A 17,764-nucleotide genomic window follows, 5' to 3' on the forward strand; every position below is an offset into this window, starting at 1 on the left:
TGCTGTGAGGTAGTACAGCATAGTGTAAAATTATAATATGTATAGGATTAAGACATGCATAGGTTAATAGGACATACTTTAGGGTATATCCGGTTTGTGGATGGTATATAGGCATTTGGTGTGGCGGTTTACCACATATTTAGACTAGGCAATGTGGGTTTGTATGTAATCTCCTCATTACTGTGTAATGTGTGTATATAGTTTAAAGACTAAACGATAAATTAATGATATGGAAAAGTTCCACAGCACTGTACTGTTACCCTGGCCATATGACCATGAGGTGACAGCCGCAGTTTGGGAAATTGGGTCACTATATGTCGGTACATCGTCTGGATACATATACAGATTTAACTCGTCAGATTTGAAAGTATTTAAGAAGATTTATACAGAAAACTATTCTGGAAATTCCTAAGGATACTCTTAAACTGTCTAGTAAACAGATAAATGTGATGTATTTGATGAATAATTGCTTGTTGGTCTTCTGCGATGGCACGATATACAATGTCACCAAAAACTTATCTGCTAAATCAGAAACTGAAGTTAAATCTGCTACATCCGTATGTGAAAAATTGTCATCGTCAGACACAAATTCTCATGGCGATAAATCCAGATATATTGCAGTAGCTTCCATACAGGCAATTTCAATATACAAATTTGACATATATCTCGAATTTGTCAAGGTGATACCAGTTTCTTCCACACACATCGTTTCTATAACATGGGTAAATGATGTTATCGCATATGTTTCCAAAACGGGATACTACAGCGTAAATATTAAGTACAGTATGTCTCATTTAGCACTTTTACTGAAAATATTATTTCAGATGTCCTGGACAAAGGACACTTATTAGCACTATCCCCTGCAATGGATGATGAGATCATGATTATTTGTCAAAATAACATTGGAATTTTTTACAACCTGAAGGCAGATAGGATATCAAATAGAAATACCATTTCTTGGAAGCCAGAACTTGTGCAAATTGGAACATATCCCCCGTATATGATCGGAGTATCATCCGATGGATCTGTTGAGATTTATGGCATACGCACACAGAAACTTTATCAAACGTTACATGTGGGAAATTTTAAGAAGTTGATAATTTTACATGACCACGAATTTGTGATATCCACTACAGATACGGCATTATTCGGCTTTTACTCCGGCGACTATTACACACAATTATTGAGTCTCTTCGGGTATAAAAAAATTAAGGAGGCTCTAGAACTCTTCAATATTTATTCTCAAGAGGATTGTAACTTCGAAGCTGAAACAAAACTATTCCATTTATCCGCAGGTTTGGTTTACTTTAGCAACCTTGAATTTGCCAGAGCCTTTCAACACTTCACCATAGGACCGCCGGACCTAAACTATTTACTAAGTAATTGCCTGATTATATAGATTTCTGGTCTGACTATATACCTACTGTCGACTACCAACTTGAGATCCCCTATGGATTGGATTCACTGGCCAGCAAACCTATTGCAATCCATGAATTTATTAATTCGAAAATTAAAGAATCAGAAGCAAAATTGGACGTTTCAGCGCTCAAATCGTTGGCCAATAGTTGTGTTGCGTCATTTTTACTGGAGCAACGTAAACAAATCAGACCGTTAGACCAAATGACACGAATTGACACGCTATGTTTTATGTTGCTGGCAAGACAATTTTTACGTAGGCTGAATCTGATGATGAAAGGTACAAATTATTTTGCTACCCTGATAGGTTCCTTAACTATGTAAACCAGGATATATCGCAAGAATTTCTCACAAAAATTAACCGACTCGATATTGTGGCACAACTACTATTTGGTACTGGGAATTTTTTGCGTGCATCAGAGATTATATCAACAATTGAAGTTGATACTGTGAATATTGAAATATTTGCCAAATGCATAATTGAAATGGCGAATTATTTTGAAAGTTTGGATAAAATACATTCGTTGCGATCTGGACAAAAGGAACCCATACAATTACAACCCATGCAGTTAGAATTGAAATCTAGAATTGAATATTACCTAACCATTCTGCTCAGAAATGTTAAATTGAGCCCAAATGTAGGTATGAGAACTTTTATTATTTAGTGTCCTCTGTGTTTCGCTACCAACGAATATTTGCAATATTCACCATTGATGAAATTTTGACAATTTTCAACCAAGCTAGAACATACAATCACTCACAGTATATTTGTGAAATGATAACCCATTTCTTAGAGGCTTTCGTTGCTAGTGATGTTACAAGCCCTGGGAAGGAGGCCATTCTTGCATCGCATTATTTGGAAAATGGTAAGCTAAATATTTTTGTTACAATAAATTTGAGTAATAAATTATCTTAATATAACAACAAAGTTAATTCAGCAATAAACGGTCAGCGCAAAGAAATAGACCGATTGTTATCGTTTATTGAAAACAATGTGACACATCTAAGCGAATGGCTGGAAAGGGTTCATTCCAATCAAATTGTCGACTTTACAAAGATTAAATCTTGCACAATATTCCAAAGTGAGATCATAAGTGTAGCGTCAAATGGAATTATTGCTAATCACAATCAGTCATTCCGCGATATGATCAAGATGGACACCCGTTTCATCACTTTACTTGGTTTCCCGTCGAAGGAAATTATGCTAGAATCTTATTCGCTGTGTTATTACAATGAGCCTAGTGGCAAAAAACCATTCCTAACCAACCGACTACACTGGATAGAGATGTCAATTTTGCCCGCGAAATTTATAGCCCACGAGGTGGGGCCGTCATATGATATTTTTCACTTGTTGCTCAAAGTGCTACTGAGTGAGGATATGAATAACTTTGCCGAAAAGTTGCTGGACAAATATTCTAGGACGCAGGTGTTCGATCCACTTGAGGTGCTAAAAATACTACCTGATGATATGGAACTTACAAAGGTTTCTAGATATTTTTTACATGCCTACAAAGTTATCACGGGACGTATCAATATGTCAAAGATTCAGTTGGGACTTGAGTTTGGTAGACAAAAATCCTAATTGTAACAATATACGCATTTTATTGCTGAATGCGTGATGACTAAAACATCTGTAAATTAATTAACCAAAGTACTTGCTAGTAGTATATAACACTAAGTGCATAACTATGTCGAAAGACAAAAACTAACTTGAAGAGGACAATTTCCAGTGCCACTTCTGAGATAGTTTAAAACCGTATTTAGAGATTAAATATTATGAAATAATAGTTAATTGTCTAAAAAACAATTTAGAAATATAATAAATCAATAATCAAAGTGATAGTATTTTAACAAATAGTTAGAGGAAACGGATAAATTAAATAATAAAATCGTTTTGTGGATTCATATATGAATTTTATGAAGATATAGCAACTTTTATAATTTACACATTCATACATATGCGGAACATATAATCCACCAAAAACTTTTACAAATGCAGACCAAATATACAGTTATTTTTGTGTGTTTCAGGCAATTTTAAATATGTAGACTTTTAAAATAATACTCATTAATACCATTATTTTAAAAGTCTACATATTTGAAATGGGGTGTGTATAAAAATGGAAGTTAAGTTGAATGATGTAGTAATGGTTTATGGGTACAGAGGTATAGTAAAACATATATCCCCCGAAAAGCCCACTATAATTGGCATTGAACTTTACAAATTGACATCTGGAAACTTGTATGGAATTTATGATGAAAAATGCTTATTACAGTGCAAACCATATTCGACCGTTTACTGCCCTCCGACATCCATTATGAAATATACAAGTAATAATCAATTATTATCTAGATGAAGATGCTGCAGCTATACTGATCCAAAGGTTTATTCGTGGTTTCATCACGAGAATATTTTGCCTAAAGCTCGTGACTTTCTACTTCATGAATGAACTGGAAAATTATCATGAACAGTGCACATTGAAGAATTATAAGGAAATAGCCATTCCATTCATCCATGACATAAGGAGGAGGATTGGTTCTGATACATTTAATGGCATTTCTCTGGACACTGATAAATCGGTATCTCCTATTGACCTTAACACCAATCAGGATTTTAACATCATGGATTTGAATATCCCATTGCAAGAAGATTCGATTCCATATGGTTACAATGGCCCTAGGCTGGGAAATAAAGTGACTATGAAATTTGCTTTGGAACTTCTTGATTGTTACCTAAGGGGGGTAATGGTAAGCCTATATATTATATTAATTTTGATAAAAAAAACGACTACTAATATAGCTTGAATTACCTATTGAATATGCACAAAAGATTCTATTTGATACGGCTCAACTAATGGAAAAATTATACGAAGGATCGCTAGTCAGACTCAGTGTATCGAATAACGAATGCTCAAAATTGATAATTGTCGGTGATACACATGGGCAATTGCAGGATGTTTTGTGGATTTTTTACAAGTTAGGCCCTCCATCTGCCAAAAATGTTTATCTATTCAATGGAGATATAGCGGATCGTGGCCCATATTCATCCAATATATTCTTGTTGCTGTTTGCTTTCAAATTGGCATGTCCAGAATCTGTACATATAAACAGGGGAAATCATGAATCAGAGGATATGAACGAAATGTATGGGTTTGCGAAGGAGGTTAGGTCTAAGTACGACGGTAATATTTACCGTCTTTTCCAAAACATTTTTTGGTTATTGCCTCTGGCCACCGTTATTGAAAATAGGGTAATAGTTCTACATGGTGGCCTATTTAGATACCCAGGGGTTACTTTAGAACATATAAATAACGTAAATAGGAAACGAACCTGCCCTGCAACCCCGGATACTTTTGGCGACAGCATAATATTTGACATTTTGTGGTCGGATCCCGCGCCAGAGATTGGAATTGGGAGGAACTCCAGGGGAATTGATTGTATCACATTTGGCCCCGATGTTACAAAAGAATTTTTGAATACTAATAATCTAGAAATATGTATTAGGTCTCATCAGGTAAGAAATCAAGCGAATATAGTAAATATTTTGTTCTAAATAATAATATACATTGTTACATAATTAATTTGATAACCTAAATCATAGCAATGCTATGTTTTAAGCACAAATCATTAATAATATCTCATATATACCTATATCCATGCCATTATTTAAATCTAATATATTATTATTTGCATGAACACAATTTTTTGTGTTAAATTTATATTTATATCATTTACGATAGCACACCTATGGTTCATTAAATACTACACTTAAAATATTTGTCTTATTTATGCAAACGAATACACTCACATTTATGTAAAAGAATGAATGTAACAATAACAATCCTGCTATAATATAAATAAAAATTCTTTTCTGACACTTTTCTTTCGAAAATGAAATTTCGTATTCAAAAACTGTTTGCACGATAATCAATATATATAATCTACAATTAATGCGATTTTAATAAATGTTGATAGAGCTTAGATACTATGATTTGTACTAATTACTGATATGTGTTATTATATCGCAGGGCTTTGGGTCATCTGGACCACACTACTCATTTTATTTATAATACATGATCCATAATTGATATATATAAATACACTAAGTTGCGTTCAGTTATATATTAGTAACATTTTCAATACAGGTCCCATCTAATCTTAAAGGATTTGAAGCTAACCACGACGGTACATGCTTCACCCTCTTCTCCGCATCAAACTATCGTGGCATAACTCAAAATTATGGCGCTGTTTTCATTTTCGGTCCAAACATGAGTTTTGAAGCAGAGGAATTTATGGCACCCTCCCTGGAAACAATTCACAAACAAACATCAAACACGCACAACATCACTGAAAGGATTTTGTCCACTGCTAAAGCTAAGGAAATTGAGAGAATATCACCATCTAATCCTAACATTACTCAAGAATGTGTGCGTGATATTATAAAAAAGATTAGTGAATATGTTTGCATACATAAGCATCATTTGTGGGAGTATTTCTACACAAATGTGCAAGGGATTTTCATAACTCCAAAAATGTGGAGGTTGGTATTGTTAATTATATTAAATAAAGAAAATGCTATGCATTTTCTTGTGTAAATATCTAACATTATAATACAAAAGCTAATTTAGAGAGGCGCTGGAAAGTGTTACTGACATTAAACTCCCTTGGATATTCGGCACTAGGCTCCTTAAGGCCATTGATGAGAATGGATTAATTGACTACAACAAGATACTGCGTCGGTTTGTCATTGGGTTTTACCCCAAAGCTAAATTGCATTCCAATTTGCAAAGGGAGTGTCTTAGTCAAGTTTTTGAGACCATTTTGCGTAGTGACTTGAGTTTGAAAGAGACGCTCTTAGTATTTGACAGGAATCTAGATGGCGCCGTCTCATATTCTGAATTAGACGAGATAATAAGGAAATTTAATTTCGGTGAGCAACAAAATAATAATTAACATTTAATAGGCATGCGATTTGTTATGAAATATATTATATATGTTTATCATTAATATTGTTATATTTGTAAATAATTCAAGAATATCAAATAAAATGTTTTAATATGCTTATATAGGCTTGTCTAACCCACAGGTAAAGATCCTGATGAGAACAATCCTAAGCTCTTGCATTCAGGAGGGGTGTAGAGGGGATGCAGATGTAGCAGAGTTTCTGGGTAAATTAAAGGTTATTTACTCCAAAAGTATTAACTATAAGTATGTATTAATATAAATTAGTGTTGAAGAGGAATGGATGATCAAAGCATTGCCAGAAATAGGAAGGGCGTTATTGTCTGATAAAGTGGAAACAGCCGAGCGATATTACAACCCTTGTGACCTAAAAACTGCAATAAATAAGGCAATTTCTAACAGTATAGACATAACAAGACGACGATCTTCTGCCATTAGGGCTGTTGCACTTTGTCAAAAATTTCAGGACTTTGACGAGATAGAAAGCGGGTTCCTATCGTATGATAGTTTCGTCAGTGCTATTATGAGATTAGATCTCTCAGGGGTTGAGAAGGAAGTCGGATTTAAGGTCACCGAGAAACACATTCTAAAGGTAAACATTATTATATTTAGATTGCTAAAATGATCGATGTGTCGAATTCCAATAAAATTAACTACTTGGAATTCCTACAGGCTTTTTACGTTGTAGACAGGAGTAAATATGCAGTTGCAGATGAGGTAACCACTTAATTATTTAGTTATGGAGTCATATTTGCAGTTGTTTATATAAACATCACTGCAGTATAAGGCATGCGCTGCATTCATACGACTTTAAGAGAAGTGGAAAAGTCCACACCATTGAATTTAAGGAGACACTACACAGCTTAAATTCCATTTTAGGTGATAATGACGCGCTGTTTACTCATGAACAAATTGATCTACTTGTGGATTGCATTGACACTGATAGTGAGGGGTTGATTGATTATAATGATTTTTTGGATTCATTTCAACCGACATACAAGGTGGACGAGACAAACGTTGATTGAAGAGGTTTTAATTTAAACATATAAGAGATATATTATATATGGTTTAAACCAATTTTACTGTATCATATAATATTAAATCCCTAGTATTAATAAACCATACGATATGTGTGAAGTGAGGTGTATTATGAATATAATTTTATGTAGTGCTTAGCTGTTGGTTTGGGTACTTAATTGTAATGGTGTGATTATGGCCAAACAATCTGAAAAGAAACGGGCATTACGTGAGGAAAAACTTACCCAGCGTTACAAAATTGCAATGTACTTTTCCATGGCAAGTTACTACATTCATTTAGATCTCATGGATACTTGTTAACTTACTGAGAAAAACTCCAATCAATTTCACTAATGTATCTAGATTCATAGTAATTTACACCTACTACTTCATAGCTACTAGTCAAATTTTTAAGTCATTAGATTTGGGCGTCCCATTTTCGTAAGCCCTGTGCCACTCAGCATATGGAATGATCTCTTCATAGTCACTTTTTTGTCTCAAATATTATCAATCTTCACGCCTTTAGGATACAAGCTCTTATACATCGTGCCATTTTACCTATCTTACAAGGGATTTGCACTTCTTTACAATTGGTGTACCGAGAAGCCCGTATGTCATAACTCATTTAGCCTCTAGACGAACATTTGTGCCAAAAGAAACAGCAGAAGCAGAAAGTAAAATATATCAGACACTAAAATACCCTGACTTAATAGGTATTAAACATCCATAGACATTATATGCCGAATTTTAAACTGAAAAAATGACTAGCAATGAAATTGACAACATAGATGAGGGTAAGAAATTCTATCTAAGGGGAGATTACTCTGCCGCTATTAATAGATGGGAAATTAGCATTAAAAGCGTTGAATACATACTAAATTCGATGCATATCGATGACAGTTTGGCCGAAAAAAAACGGCATTTCAAACTCAAACGAATAGAATTGCTTTCAAATATCGCACTGGCATATCTAAAAATGGGAAACTACAACAAAACAATTACATTATGTCTAAAAGTACTTCAGCTTGATAAATCAAACGAGAAAGCTTTCTTACGCATATCAAAGGCACATTTATTGTCTGGAGATTACAGTAATGCCATTAAATACGCTAATATGGGCTATAATGTCTACCCAAATGAAAGTACTTTTATTAAGATAATAACCGAGGCCAAAAGGATGCGCATATACAGTGATGCCAAAGAGGTTAAAATGTACAGAAACATGCTAGGTATATGTCAAGATTACGACAACCATCCTTGCCCCAAACATTTTTGTATCGCATTTACCAGACTGGCATCCAAATTGCATATGTGGATTGTTACCAATTATACAATAATCAAATCGGCGCTAGTTTTCTCACAACGTAAACTACAGAATTTTGTTTTGAGCACCAGTTTCAATCAATATTTAAAGCAACTGTACACCTTCATGGTGCACAAATTTAAGTGATCAAATTAGTATAACTAGCAATCAGATGATTGTTAAACTAATTAATTTAAGCATTTTGCCAATTTAATTATATTTTATTACAAATAAACGTTTACTTTATAGTATTTCTTCCCTATTTTCTATATAGCTTCTAGAGAATATTGGCATCCACTCGTCCTTATTTCGCAGAAGTCTTTTTGTGTCAGAGTCCACTAGTATCTGTGTTATTGGAATAGGAAGAAATTGTGCAAATATTTCTAAAATAAGATATTTTTTTTGGGGGGGGGGGTATGTTAAACCCCATTTATTAGTTATAATAAATGCTTAATTTTGATATAACATGTGGGCATGTATAACAAATGAAGTAATTAAATAATAGACAGAAGATAATATATAGTATAAAAGTATAGAAAACTAAAATATCAAGATATAAATAGAGTAAATAAAAATACATTCGTGTCAAACATTTACATCAATCGTCCCAAATTGTTGTCGTATTATTACCTTGGGAAAATTGGAATTCAACTCTGACAAGAAGTTTTCAGAAACTTTTGGGCCCATAGTATACACGAATTGCCTAACTAGCAACTGGAGCTCGGCCCTCAAAGTGATAATTTCCCTTTCCGTCTCCCTCCATACATTAATCCTGAATAACCCATAAACTCAACCTTCCCATAATAATTATAGGTACAATCCTCAACTGGCGTAATAACATGGGTATATTCTTAACGTATCTCATGTTAACTGTGTGAATTGGCACTTACTATAGTACAAGATGGGCAAGATAGATATTGCCACAGTCATGGTCATAAACATACTCTTTATATCCCTACATTATTATTATTATCGTTGCAATTAGATGATATAGAAATAGAAGAATACATACCCATACTTGAAGAAGCCAAAAACCAAACCGTAAAATGCGTTAAAGAGAGGTAATAGCACTAATAGTACTATTACTTTGTAACTGGCAATAACATCTCCACCCTCAATTTTGACTGAACTAGTGGTCATAACCTAAATTACAGACTGATTACCATTGTACGGTGACGATCTGCTAAAATTTTGGAAATTAAATGCAATGGGAACCATAAGGGGGAGAATGATAAACCCATAATAACGTTGTAAATTAGCCTTATTATGTGTTCAAAAAGCATAATTGTTGCGGAGTGCAATGATTGCTTCAGAAGCCAAACCTCATCATCATGCAAATTACATTTCAACAATCCTTCCTTATAAATTTTAAGTTCCTCAATTAATTCTTTAGTTTCTAAAATAAGCGACTTTATACCCTTTGAATCAGTGTATGCCCAAAAAATCTTTGACACTAACTGTTTGAGGTTATTAACTTTGTTATTCGAAATTACAGATCTCTCAGGAGGATATAAACTCTATATTAAAATATATTATATTATTATTATTATTATTTTATGCATATAAATATACATAAAATATACATAATATAATTTGTATACCGCGCATAAGTTTATCCATTCCTTTATTTCATGATTAGGAGCAGTGACTATACAAGACTTCAACCCCTAAATAAATGAAATATCCACACCTTTTCTACATGTGCTAGGATACGAGATATAACACTTCTGCGATCCTTTTGAAACTCTTCACAATCTTCCTTCGACACCTAAATTAAAGCTATTACAAACGGTAATTGCATCGCCATAACAAAGTGTTGCATTACTTTGTAAATTGTGCGTATTAGAATATCCTAGACCAACGGGGACAATTACTACATCTTCTGCTCCCGCCATTAGAGCGTAAATAGCCATGAGAACTACGCCTGGCTTTAGGGGTAACAATGTACTCCTATCATGTGATCCTCCCTAAATAATAAATGTGTTTACTTCTGGGAAAATTGCGATTGCATTACCGTTTATAAGTGAAGTAGTCGTTTTATCATAAACTTCAGTCTGGTTAACTTTTGGTAGAATCTATGTGAAGTGAGCACATATAATGGTATCGGTAACAATAAAACCATTGTACCGTAATGACTGATAAACATCATTACTAATGAAAATTTAATCATTGAATACACATAATAATATATAAAATCATTTCCTCACTTTGAATGACATTCCTTTGATCATATCTGTGCAGTTAATATTGAGAGGGGAGTCAAGAATTAGTTCAGTCTCAGAGATAATTTCCACAACCTGAGAGGCGACGGAATCAATAGTAATCTTATCCCCTACATTTATGTCAATCAGGAATCTCGTATTAACTCCTTTCACACGAGTATTTTCAAAGATTATATTTCCTAGGCCGCGATACTTCAAGTCTTGTGGTCTTTTAACTGGTATGCAGCCGGCTAGCTTAGCAAAGTGTCCAATAACATTTCTTTTCATGCTCTAAAATGAAGGGCAACTTACCTTTTCCGCAGTTAGAAAACTAATTTGGCGATTAATTGCGTGTATCATTAGACATGCGTCGATAAATTGATTGTTATGATTACCAACGAATATTACTGGTCCATATAGCGGCATTCTCTCTTCGTTCATAATATTTACTTTAGTAAAAAATGAATGGATAATACATCTAAATCATTAGGTGTTTACTTTGAAATCCATTTTATAATGATATAGATGTTAAAAACGCGGAATTCAGACGGGGTGAATTGTGCCATAAAAAACACAAGATATAGTGTCTGCAAAGATGTATGACTGACTGATATAGTATAATTATTGTATTTTGAAAAAACGACGTTTTAATACGATAAGATTGTGTTAAATGGTATTCCGCTTTGATCGGATTCCATCAATCATTTCTAATTTCTCTAGACAAACCAATGAGACTAACATTTATAGTAATCTGAACCTATCAGTGTTAGACTTACCCAGTGTCATTGAGAACAAGATTTATATGCTTGCAAAAACAGTATCTAGAAAGAAAGATATTGACCGGATTGGCGCTTACATAGCAAAAAAAATTGCAGCTAGACTATGTGTTGAAGTACCTCGGGTACTACCTTCCAGTATAACGCTGCTTATTTAGGACTCAATAGACAAAGATTAATAGAAAATTTACACAGCAAAATGGCTTATTCATCAAAAATACACGATTCAAATGAAGAAATTAGTGAAACAAATGTTATTAAAAGATCAAACGATGAGGAAGCGCTCTCTCAGCGATTGTTGTCTGATTTGGAAGACAAAAGACATCAGGTACGCATTATTTCAAATGACTAAACGTTTAAACTAAATATTAATCTTGTCTAATTTAATTATTATGATTTATTACATAGATAAACACAATATCGTACACCCCTCACGTCGCCATCGCACATACAATCCACTTCTTTCCTGGTCAATACGCAGTATTTGTCAGGATACTTACAGAAGTAATTTATAATAGATTTAGATCAAACTCAGGACTAATTTTTCTGGTTCCAGAATACTTATTCACCAAGCGGGTTCCGGTGCTTCTTTAGCGTATAAATAAATCTATCTAGTGCATTATATAGTGTATTTAAGCAAGATTTCAAAGAAATTGTAGTGATTGAACCATCAAAAAACTTGCGCGATATATCATCGTTCCTCATGAAAGGCAAGTATCGATTTACATTATCAGTTAAATTGTTGATGATATCATTTAGATTTATTACACTTGGATTACCGTCAAAACATTTACTATGAAGATAAGAATTACGATATGATTATATTATCATATTCATTGATTAACGTCCCGGGGTATACAGTAAGAAACATTTTATTTTGGCACGAGATGTACTAGTTAAGAATCTATGGAACAAATTAAATTCAAATGGGATGATGGTAAAAATATTTTTATTTAGGTAATTGTAGAAATTGGAACCCCTACTGGCTTCAGAATGATCCATTCCATTAGAGAATTATTCATTAAGGACCTTAAAAAGGGAAGTTTTCACTTTGTTGCACCAGTAAGCAATAAATGACCAAGTGTCCACACGAAGGAATTTGTCCTTTAGCACAAACAGGGATGGATTGGTATATTGTGGCGATAAAATAGGTGTCATTTTTCTCAGAAAATTAAACGAATTCCTTACCATATTTATAAGAAAGTACCATGGCTATTACTTAGGGTTCAAAAGCTAACAATATTGATGATGAAAAGTTTTCATACTTGATAGTTAGGAAATCAACTGGACCTAGAGATACGTTTGAATCTCAGTTTGATACAAAATCTATCATGGAACGGTCATATTTTTGGCCTAGAATAATATTTGTAAGCTATATGTGAATTAGCCCACAATGAAAAGAGGGAAACATGTACTATTAGACGTCTGTACAAGGCGTGGTAACTTTGAGAGATTGGTAAGTTGTCCTTAAATTTTAATTTGATAAACATATTTATATAGGTTGTGACAAAAAGTTCGCCTGAATCTTGGGGTTATAAATTTGGACGTAAGGGACTTTGGGGAGATTTATGGCCATATCCAAAAAGATTAAATAGACCTGAAGGTAGAGGATATACCCCCAGGAAAGTACTAGAATATCTTCGTAAATCAAGGAGATTGGCACAATCTATTGACAACATTGGCTTGTGTAAAGATCAATATGAACGGGATCAGATTGAGAATTACAAATCTTAATCTTAACGGTTGTTTCAACTGTTAACTGTATACTATCAAAAAATTAGCATGCCTGATTTGTAAATTGTACTATTTCACATTCGTCTCGTTTAATAGTTACAGTTTATCAATAAATTCAACACAATTTTTCCTAGACTCTCCAGCACTAACTCCCCTTTCAATATACAGAACAGTGCCACTTCTATCAATTATGACATGGGATCTGGGTAAATACAACTATACCTTGAAGTGAATAAAATGAGTAAGCGGCAATTCAATGCGGATATAAGTTCCTTGTTACGATCGCACAGCAAAATGTATGGGAGATTGTGCTTGTTTTTCCATTTGGTCTACATGAGAACAGTAAGTGTTAAAACATTTTTTCTTCAAAATAGATCAATGCATATACTAGCACAGCACTTATAAGACATTATTATATAATCATATGCATAAAATCAATATATATAAGTGAATATATATTGATTTTATGAATGTACAAATAATTATATTTAAGTGTTATCATGTTGTATATAAAATTTTAAGATACATGAATTATAAATAAGATTTTTATGTGATATATCATCTTAAATGTCGTGACATTAAAAATAGAGAAAAATGTCAATGATAATGATATAATATTTATCAACAAGATGCTTATTGTTTATACCTGTGACTCAGGGGTATCAGCTGAGATTCCATAAGTCAAAAATCCTTTATTTTTAATAATAGCAAAATGGTCTCTAAAATCACAAGCCTGCTCAGTACAACCAGGGGTATTGGCCATGGGATATATGAACAGTACGATTCCCTTGCAATCCCTTGGAAGTTCAGCTAATATTGATTTCAATGATGTTTCTGTCCCATCATCCTTGTGCAATTTTATATTCAGAATACCATCTGGAAGCTTCGTTCCTAAATTAAATAACTACATGCCTTTGTCTACATTGATTTGAGTTCCATAGGCTGCCATGAAGTGAGATCTTTTGAATGTCCGTGAATTCAGTATTTTGAAGGTATAAATGGTGGTTAAACAAATGGATAGACGCGGTAGTATACTAAAGTTTAACATAAAAAATCAAAATTATATTACAGTGTCGTTCCAACCCCATCATTTTCAACGGGGCCCAAATAATCAGCTTTTATCGTAGCGATAGCGAACATATTCGAATTATCATACCTGATACCCTGCAATCTCATCCTAATCTCGGTCTGTGAGCGAATCACCGAAGTTCCATCTGAAAAACAAGGTTGGGACGCATCATCTTGGTAAGCATAACCAGGTGCTATAGAACTTTTTGATACAAAAACTTTTAGCGGTCCCGCTTGTGCAAAAAATCCCAATTTGTTTACATCAGTGACAATTGCATCTAAGACCTAGCTGATTGATTGTGATACCTCATCCTTGAAGGGTTTGAATACAATGGCTTGGTATTTGACACTGACAATGATCATACCTGTCCCATCCTGAACCCTCCCAGATTCACAGTGAACAATGCGAATTACACAAACGACATAACCAAATTTTGCAGTACAATGTCCTTCCACTTCATTTCTTAGCATTTCTTCTATGCATTGTTGATAGTTTGGGCCCAGTTGGCTAGGCTTTATGCCAATATTCTTCCACTGCTCAATCACAAAGTACATTCCAAAGGGTTTTATTAAAATTATTTGTAATTATATGTACAAGTGATGTATATATAATTACATGCCATATAGTGTGGATATTGTAGTGTCAATGCTATTGTGATGTCCAAGAGTGCCGGTAAAATAAGACTACTAGTCAGTAAATATTTCCGGCCAAAGTGTAAGAAGGAGATATTGCCAACATATCTCTCACTTAAACGGTCTAGCAGAATACCAATATCAACTACCAAAATGTATTCACTGGACACAGTGCCGTCGAATATATATTCAAAGTATGTTATAATGATTATTTAGATATATACAAGATCACACTAATGGCTACAACAATTGATTTTGGTTTCTCAAATTTATTCAAATTGTATCGTTGCGTAGTGCCTTTTTTGTGATATAATTTTCTAGAAAATCATCGCAAATGGATTGCAGCGCTTCAATTTCCACCTTGAAACTGGATTCCTTCATTTTAACTAGCATTTGTTTTAGTTTATTTCCTGTGGCTATCCTGTCCCCCAATCTAACAATTAGCATATCAATCATACGTTTATCATTATTCGTGAGCTTAACTTTATTGGCACTTTCTACTGATTTTAAATCGCTATTAGTAACTCCCAGGTATTTAAAGCAGCAAATATTGTCACAATCTAATGCTTCAATGTATGTTAAGTAAATAAGCATGCCATATGGATCATAATCTCCCAAATAGAGTGCCTAGTTCAAATTTTACTAACAGCCAACTTCGTATTGGTTATTATTTTATTTAAAATGTTCCGTGTATCAAAACTAGGAAAACCGCTGCCAGTAATTAGAATACATGGTAATATCTGAGTTGAAATTAAATTACATTGTAAAACTTTATACTGGTTAGATAGTGAAAAATTGATTGTTTTTCAACGACCAAAATGTAATTAGCATCAATAGACATTTTAGAAATATTTTTTGACGTAAAATCATTATTTTTTATACTCAAACTGCATATTAAACCTAAGTGATTAGCAAATATGACTAATACCACGATTTGAATTTGATATGTTTAAATCGCTCTTACAAACATTAATCAGTGTACATATTCTCTACATCATCGGGTGTTTAACCTTTAAATATTTGTTCACTTGATTGCTGGATGTGAATATATTTTTGTATTTATAAATGATACTTCTCTCCATTATGCATTCATTCTACATGATATTTGTATAACTTTCGATATGGACTCAATGGATACACACAGTATTGTGATTACTAAATAAATTATGGATTACTTCTGGTTAAATACTTTAATTCATTGACGGTACGTCTACGAGTAGTGAACAATTTATCAATGAGTTTGATTAAATAACATTCCACGGGACCATCTACCATACTAATTTAATTATAACCAATAGATTAGGTTGTAATAGTTTGGGCAATAATAAGGTGGGGAAGTGATGAAAAATCCTTGGTAATATTAGCCAACAAGTATTGGAGTACAAAAGAGAAAATGATATGTTAAGATTTTTTTAATTATGGGGATATTGTACAATTCGTCACTCAATCTATTGATGTGTGTTAGCATATAGCTGCTTGTTTCATGATGTTGATAAACTCCTCCTTAGAGACTGGATGAGGCGCGCCTTACTTTCCCCGTCCATATCCTTGTCAAATTCCTCTATCATGGCTTCGAGCTCATTATCGGTTAGATTTTCTCCCTGGATTAGCAAAGTCTTACTAGTTCCCTAGACACACGGCGAAGATTTTTAAGTGAGATTTTTCCTAAATATCGCACAAATTACCTGTTTTATCATCGTCAAAAAGTTGAAAGGCACGATTTATTTCTGTCATAGGATCTCTATCAAATATTTTCCTAGCCACTAATTGGATATAAACACACCTATATCATGGAACCCTTTATAATCTACATAACCCGAGTTACTGGTGTCGTATTCATTCATCAATTCCAACACCTCCGATTTGTTAACCTCGAAACCCAAGGCCCTAAGGGCTACCTTTGTTACACATGAAGTAATTAATAAAATTTGTGACATTAAACAATGTATAATATTTACACACTCTTTTTGTGAGTAAAAGACGACGTAATAATTCATACCTTTATTTCATGATAATCAATTTTACCCATTTTATCTACATCGAAGAGCTCAAAAGCCTCTTTGATCTCTGCAATCTGATCTTCCCTCAATTCAGTTCTATTCCTCCTCCTTCCTTCATGAGAAGCTAATTTGTTGAGGTTTGATAGGGTAGAGTCGTTCTTTCTGCTAGCCATGGCAATGATGATAAGAACGCGATCCTTCACTAGTGGTGTTAGGCTACTTATAAAATCGTGCTAACTATACTGACGGATTTGTTGTATTTCATTGTTTTACGAGTGACAAATATACTCAAATATATTGAATCTATTATCATTCTTAAATTTGACGATAATATAGTGATTTATAAAAAGCTACATTTAAATGTCAAAAGTTAATTTGCACAGTTTGAAAGGTTAGTTGGAATGTATAGCAAATTTATATAAGTTCGAAAGTGACTATTTATTTTGTGCGTACAATTACTGACAGAGCGGCAGGACGAGAGTGATGAGTGTAGGCACATTACTATAAATTCATAGGTATATATACCTGTGACAGTTAATTTACTGGAATTTTGTGTTTAAATTTAATATTGAGAGGGCGTAGTGACACAAAGGCGTGGTTTGTGATGTTCACGTGGACAGAGTGGGCACTAGGCTAAGGTATTGGACTGGCATT

The 17,764-nt window shown here is 33.6% G+C and overlaps 11 protein-coding genes across 11 annotated transcripts; 6 read left to right on the forward strand and 5 right to left on the reverse strand.

The window, feature by feature from the left end:
* BMR1_02g00550 (vacuolar protein sorting-associated protein 3, putative (VPS3)) lies at positions 230–2,998 on the forward strand (the record flags this gene model as incomplete). The annotated part of the gene is made up of 7 exons (XM_021483072.1): positions 230–367; positions 390–778; positions 799–1,379; positions 1,400–1,656; positions 1,677–2,058; positions 2,082–2,282; positions 2,355–2,998. The coding sequence occupies 7 exons, from the start codon at positions 230–232 to the stop codon at positions 2,996–2,998; spliced, it is 2,592 nt and encodes an 863-aa protein (XP_021338037.1).
* BMR1_02g00555 (protein phosphatase) lies at positions 3,537–7,403 on the forward strand (the record flags this gene model as incomplete). Its single annotated transcript, XM_012792432.1, has 9 exons — positions 3,537–3,747; positions 3,770–4,164; positions 4,217–4,930; positions 5,562–5,956; positions 6,045–6,346; positions 6,486–6,624; positions 6,646–6,970; positions 6,991–7,095; positions 7,116–7,403. 9 exons carry the CDS (start codon positions 3,537–3,539, stop codon positions 7,401–7,403), a joined length of 2,874 nt encoding a protein of 957 aa, XP_012647886.1.
* BMR1_02g00556 (hypothetical protein) lies at positions 7,591–8,090 on the forward strand (the record flags this gene model as incomplete). The annotated part of the gene is made up of 4 exons (XM_021483075.1): positions 7,591–7,674; positions 7,697–7,836; positions 7,857–8,004; positions 8,025–8,090. 4 exons carry the CDS (start codon positions 7,591–7,593, stop codon positions 8,088–8,090), a joined length of 438 nt encoding a protein of 145 aa, XP_021338038.1.
* Positions 8,091–8,155: 65 nt separating this feature from the next.
* Positions 8,156–8,845, forward strand: BMR1_02g00557 (tetratricopeptide repeat family protein, putative; the record flags this gene model as incomplete). Its single annotated transcript, XM_012792433.2, has 1 exon — positions 8,156–8,845. The coding sequence occupies one exon, from the start codon at positions 8,156–8,158 to the stop codon at positions 8,843–8,845; it is 690 nt and encodes a 229-aa protein (XP_012647887.2).
* On the reverse strand, positions 8,942–11,465 carry BMR1_02g00565 (glycerol-3-phosphate O-acyltransferase / dihydroxyacetone phosphate; the record flags this gene model as incomplete). Its single annotated transcript, XM_021483076.1, has 14 exons — positions 8,942–9,043; positions 9,329–9,470; positions 9,493–9,568; positions 9,589–9,653; positions 9,711–9,841; positions 9,862–10,094; positions 10,116–10,215; positions 10,300–10,365; positions 10,389–10,466; positions 10,489–10,665; positions 10,687–10,773; positions 10,906–11,190; positions 11,212–11,377; positions 11,398–11,465. The coding sequence occupies 14 exons, from the start codon at positions 11,463–11,465 to the stop codon at positions 8,942–8,944; spliced, it is 1,776 nt and encodes a 591-aa protein (XP_021338039.1).
* Positions 11,570–13,409, forward strand: BMR1_02g00570 (Methyltransferase-like protein 17 mitochondrial; the record flags this gene model as incomplete). The annotated part of the gene is made up of 13 exons (XM_021483077.1): positions 11,570–11,813; positions 11,834–12,003; positions 12,084–12,179; positions 12,200–12,270; positions 12,291–12,385; positions 12,435–12,535; positions 12,577–12,612; positions 12,633–12,737; positions 12,758–12,804; positions 12,827–12,878; positions 12,899–13,042; positions 13,063–13,131; positions 13,176–13,409. The coding sequence occupies 13 exons, from the start codon at positions 11,570–11,572 to the stop codon at positions 13,407–13,409; spliced, it is 1,464 nt and encodes a 487-aa protein (XP_021338040.1).
* BMR1_02g00575 (peroxiredoxin Q/BCP) lies at positions 13,506–14,457 on the reverse strand (the record flags this gene model as incomplete). The annotated part of the gene is given in 4 exon segments (XM_012792436.1): positions 13,506–13,611; positions 13,632–13,738; positions 14,056–14,313; positions 14,332–14,457. The coding sequence occupies 4 exon segments, from the start codon at positions 14,455–14,457 to the stop codon at positions 13,506–13,508; spliced, it is 597 nt and encodes a 198-aa protein (XP_012647890.1).
* Positions 14,458–14,474: 17 nt separating this feature from the next.
* BMR1_02g00580 (DNA-directed RNA polymerase II subunit G) lies at positions 14,475–15,032 on the reverse strand (the record flags this gene model as incomplete). The annotated part of the gene is made up of 2 exons (XM_012792437.1): positions 14,475–14,762; positions 14,784–15,032. 2 exons carry the CDS (start codon positions 15,030–15,032, stop codon positions 14,475–14,477), a joined length of 537 nt encoding a protein of 178 aa, XP_012647891.1.
* A 102-nt stretch (positions 15,033–15,134) lies between these two features.
* On the forward strand, positions 15,135–15,363 carry BMR1_02g00585 (conserved Plasmodium protein, unknown function; the record flags this gene model as incomplete). Its single annotated transcript, XM_021483078.1, has 2 exons — positions 15,135–15,304; positions 15,327–15,363. The coding sequence occupies 2 exons, from the start codon at positions 15,135–15,137 to the stop codon at positions 15,361–15,363; spliced, it is 207 nt and encodes a 68-aa protein (XP_021338041.1).
* On the reverse strand, positions 15,384–16,192 carry BMR1_02g00590 (Meiotic recombination protein SPO11-2; the record flags this gene model as incomplete). Its single annotated transcript, XM_012792439.1, has 5 exons — positions 15,384–15,737; positions 15,758–15,850; positions 15,871–16,010; positions 16,033–16,099; positions 16,121–16,192. The coding sequence occupies 5 exons, from the start codon at positions 16,190–16,192 to the stop codon at positions 15,384–15,386; spliced, it is 726 nt and encodes a 241-aa protein (XP_012647893.1).
* On the reverse strand, positions 16,572–17,283 carry BMR1_02g00595 (Centrin-3; the record flags this gene model as incomplete). The annotated part of the gene is made up of 6 exons (XM_012792440.1): positions 16,572–16,621; positions 16,642–16,711; positions 16,732–16,775; positions 16,796–16,873; positions 16,894–17,008; positions 17,110–17,283. The coding sequence occupies 6 exons, from the start codon at positions 17,281–17,283 to the stop codon at positions 16,572–16,574; spliced, it is 531 nt and encodes a 176-aa protein (XP_012647894.1).

This window comes from Babesia microti, chromosome II (assembly GCF_000691945.2).
Source record: "Babesia microti strain RI chromosome II, complete genome".
Lineage (NCBI taxonomy): Eukaryota > Apicomplexa > Aconoidasida > Piroplasmida > Babesiidae > Babesia > Babesia microti.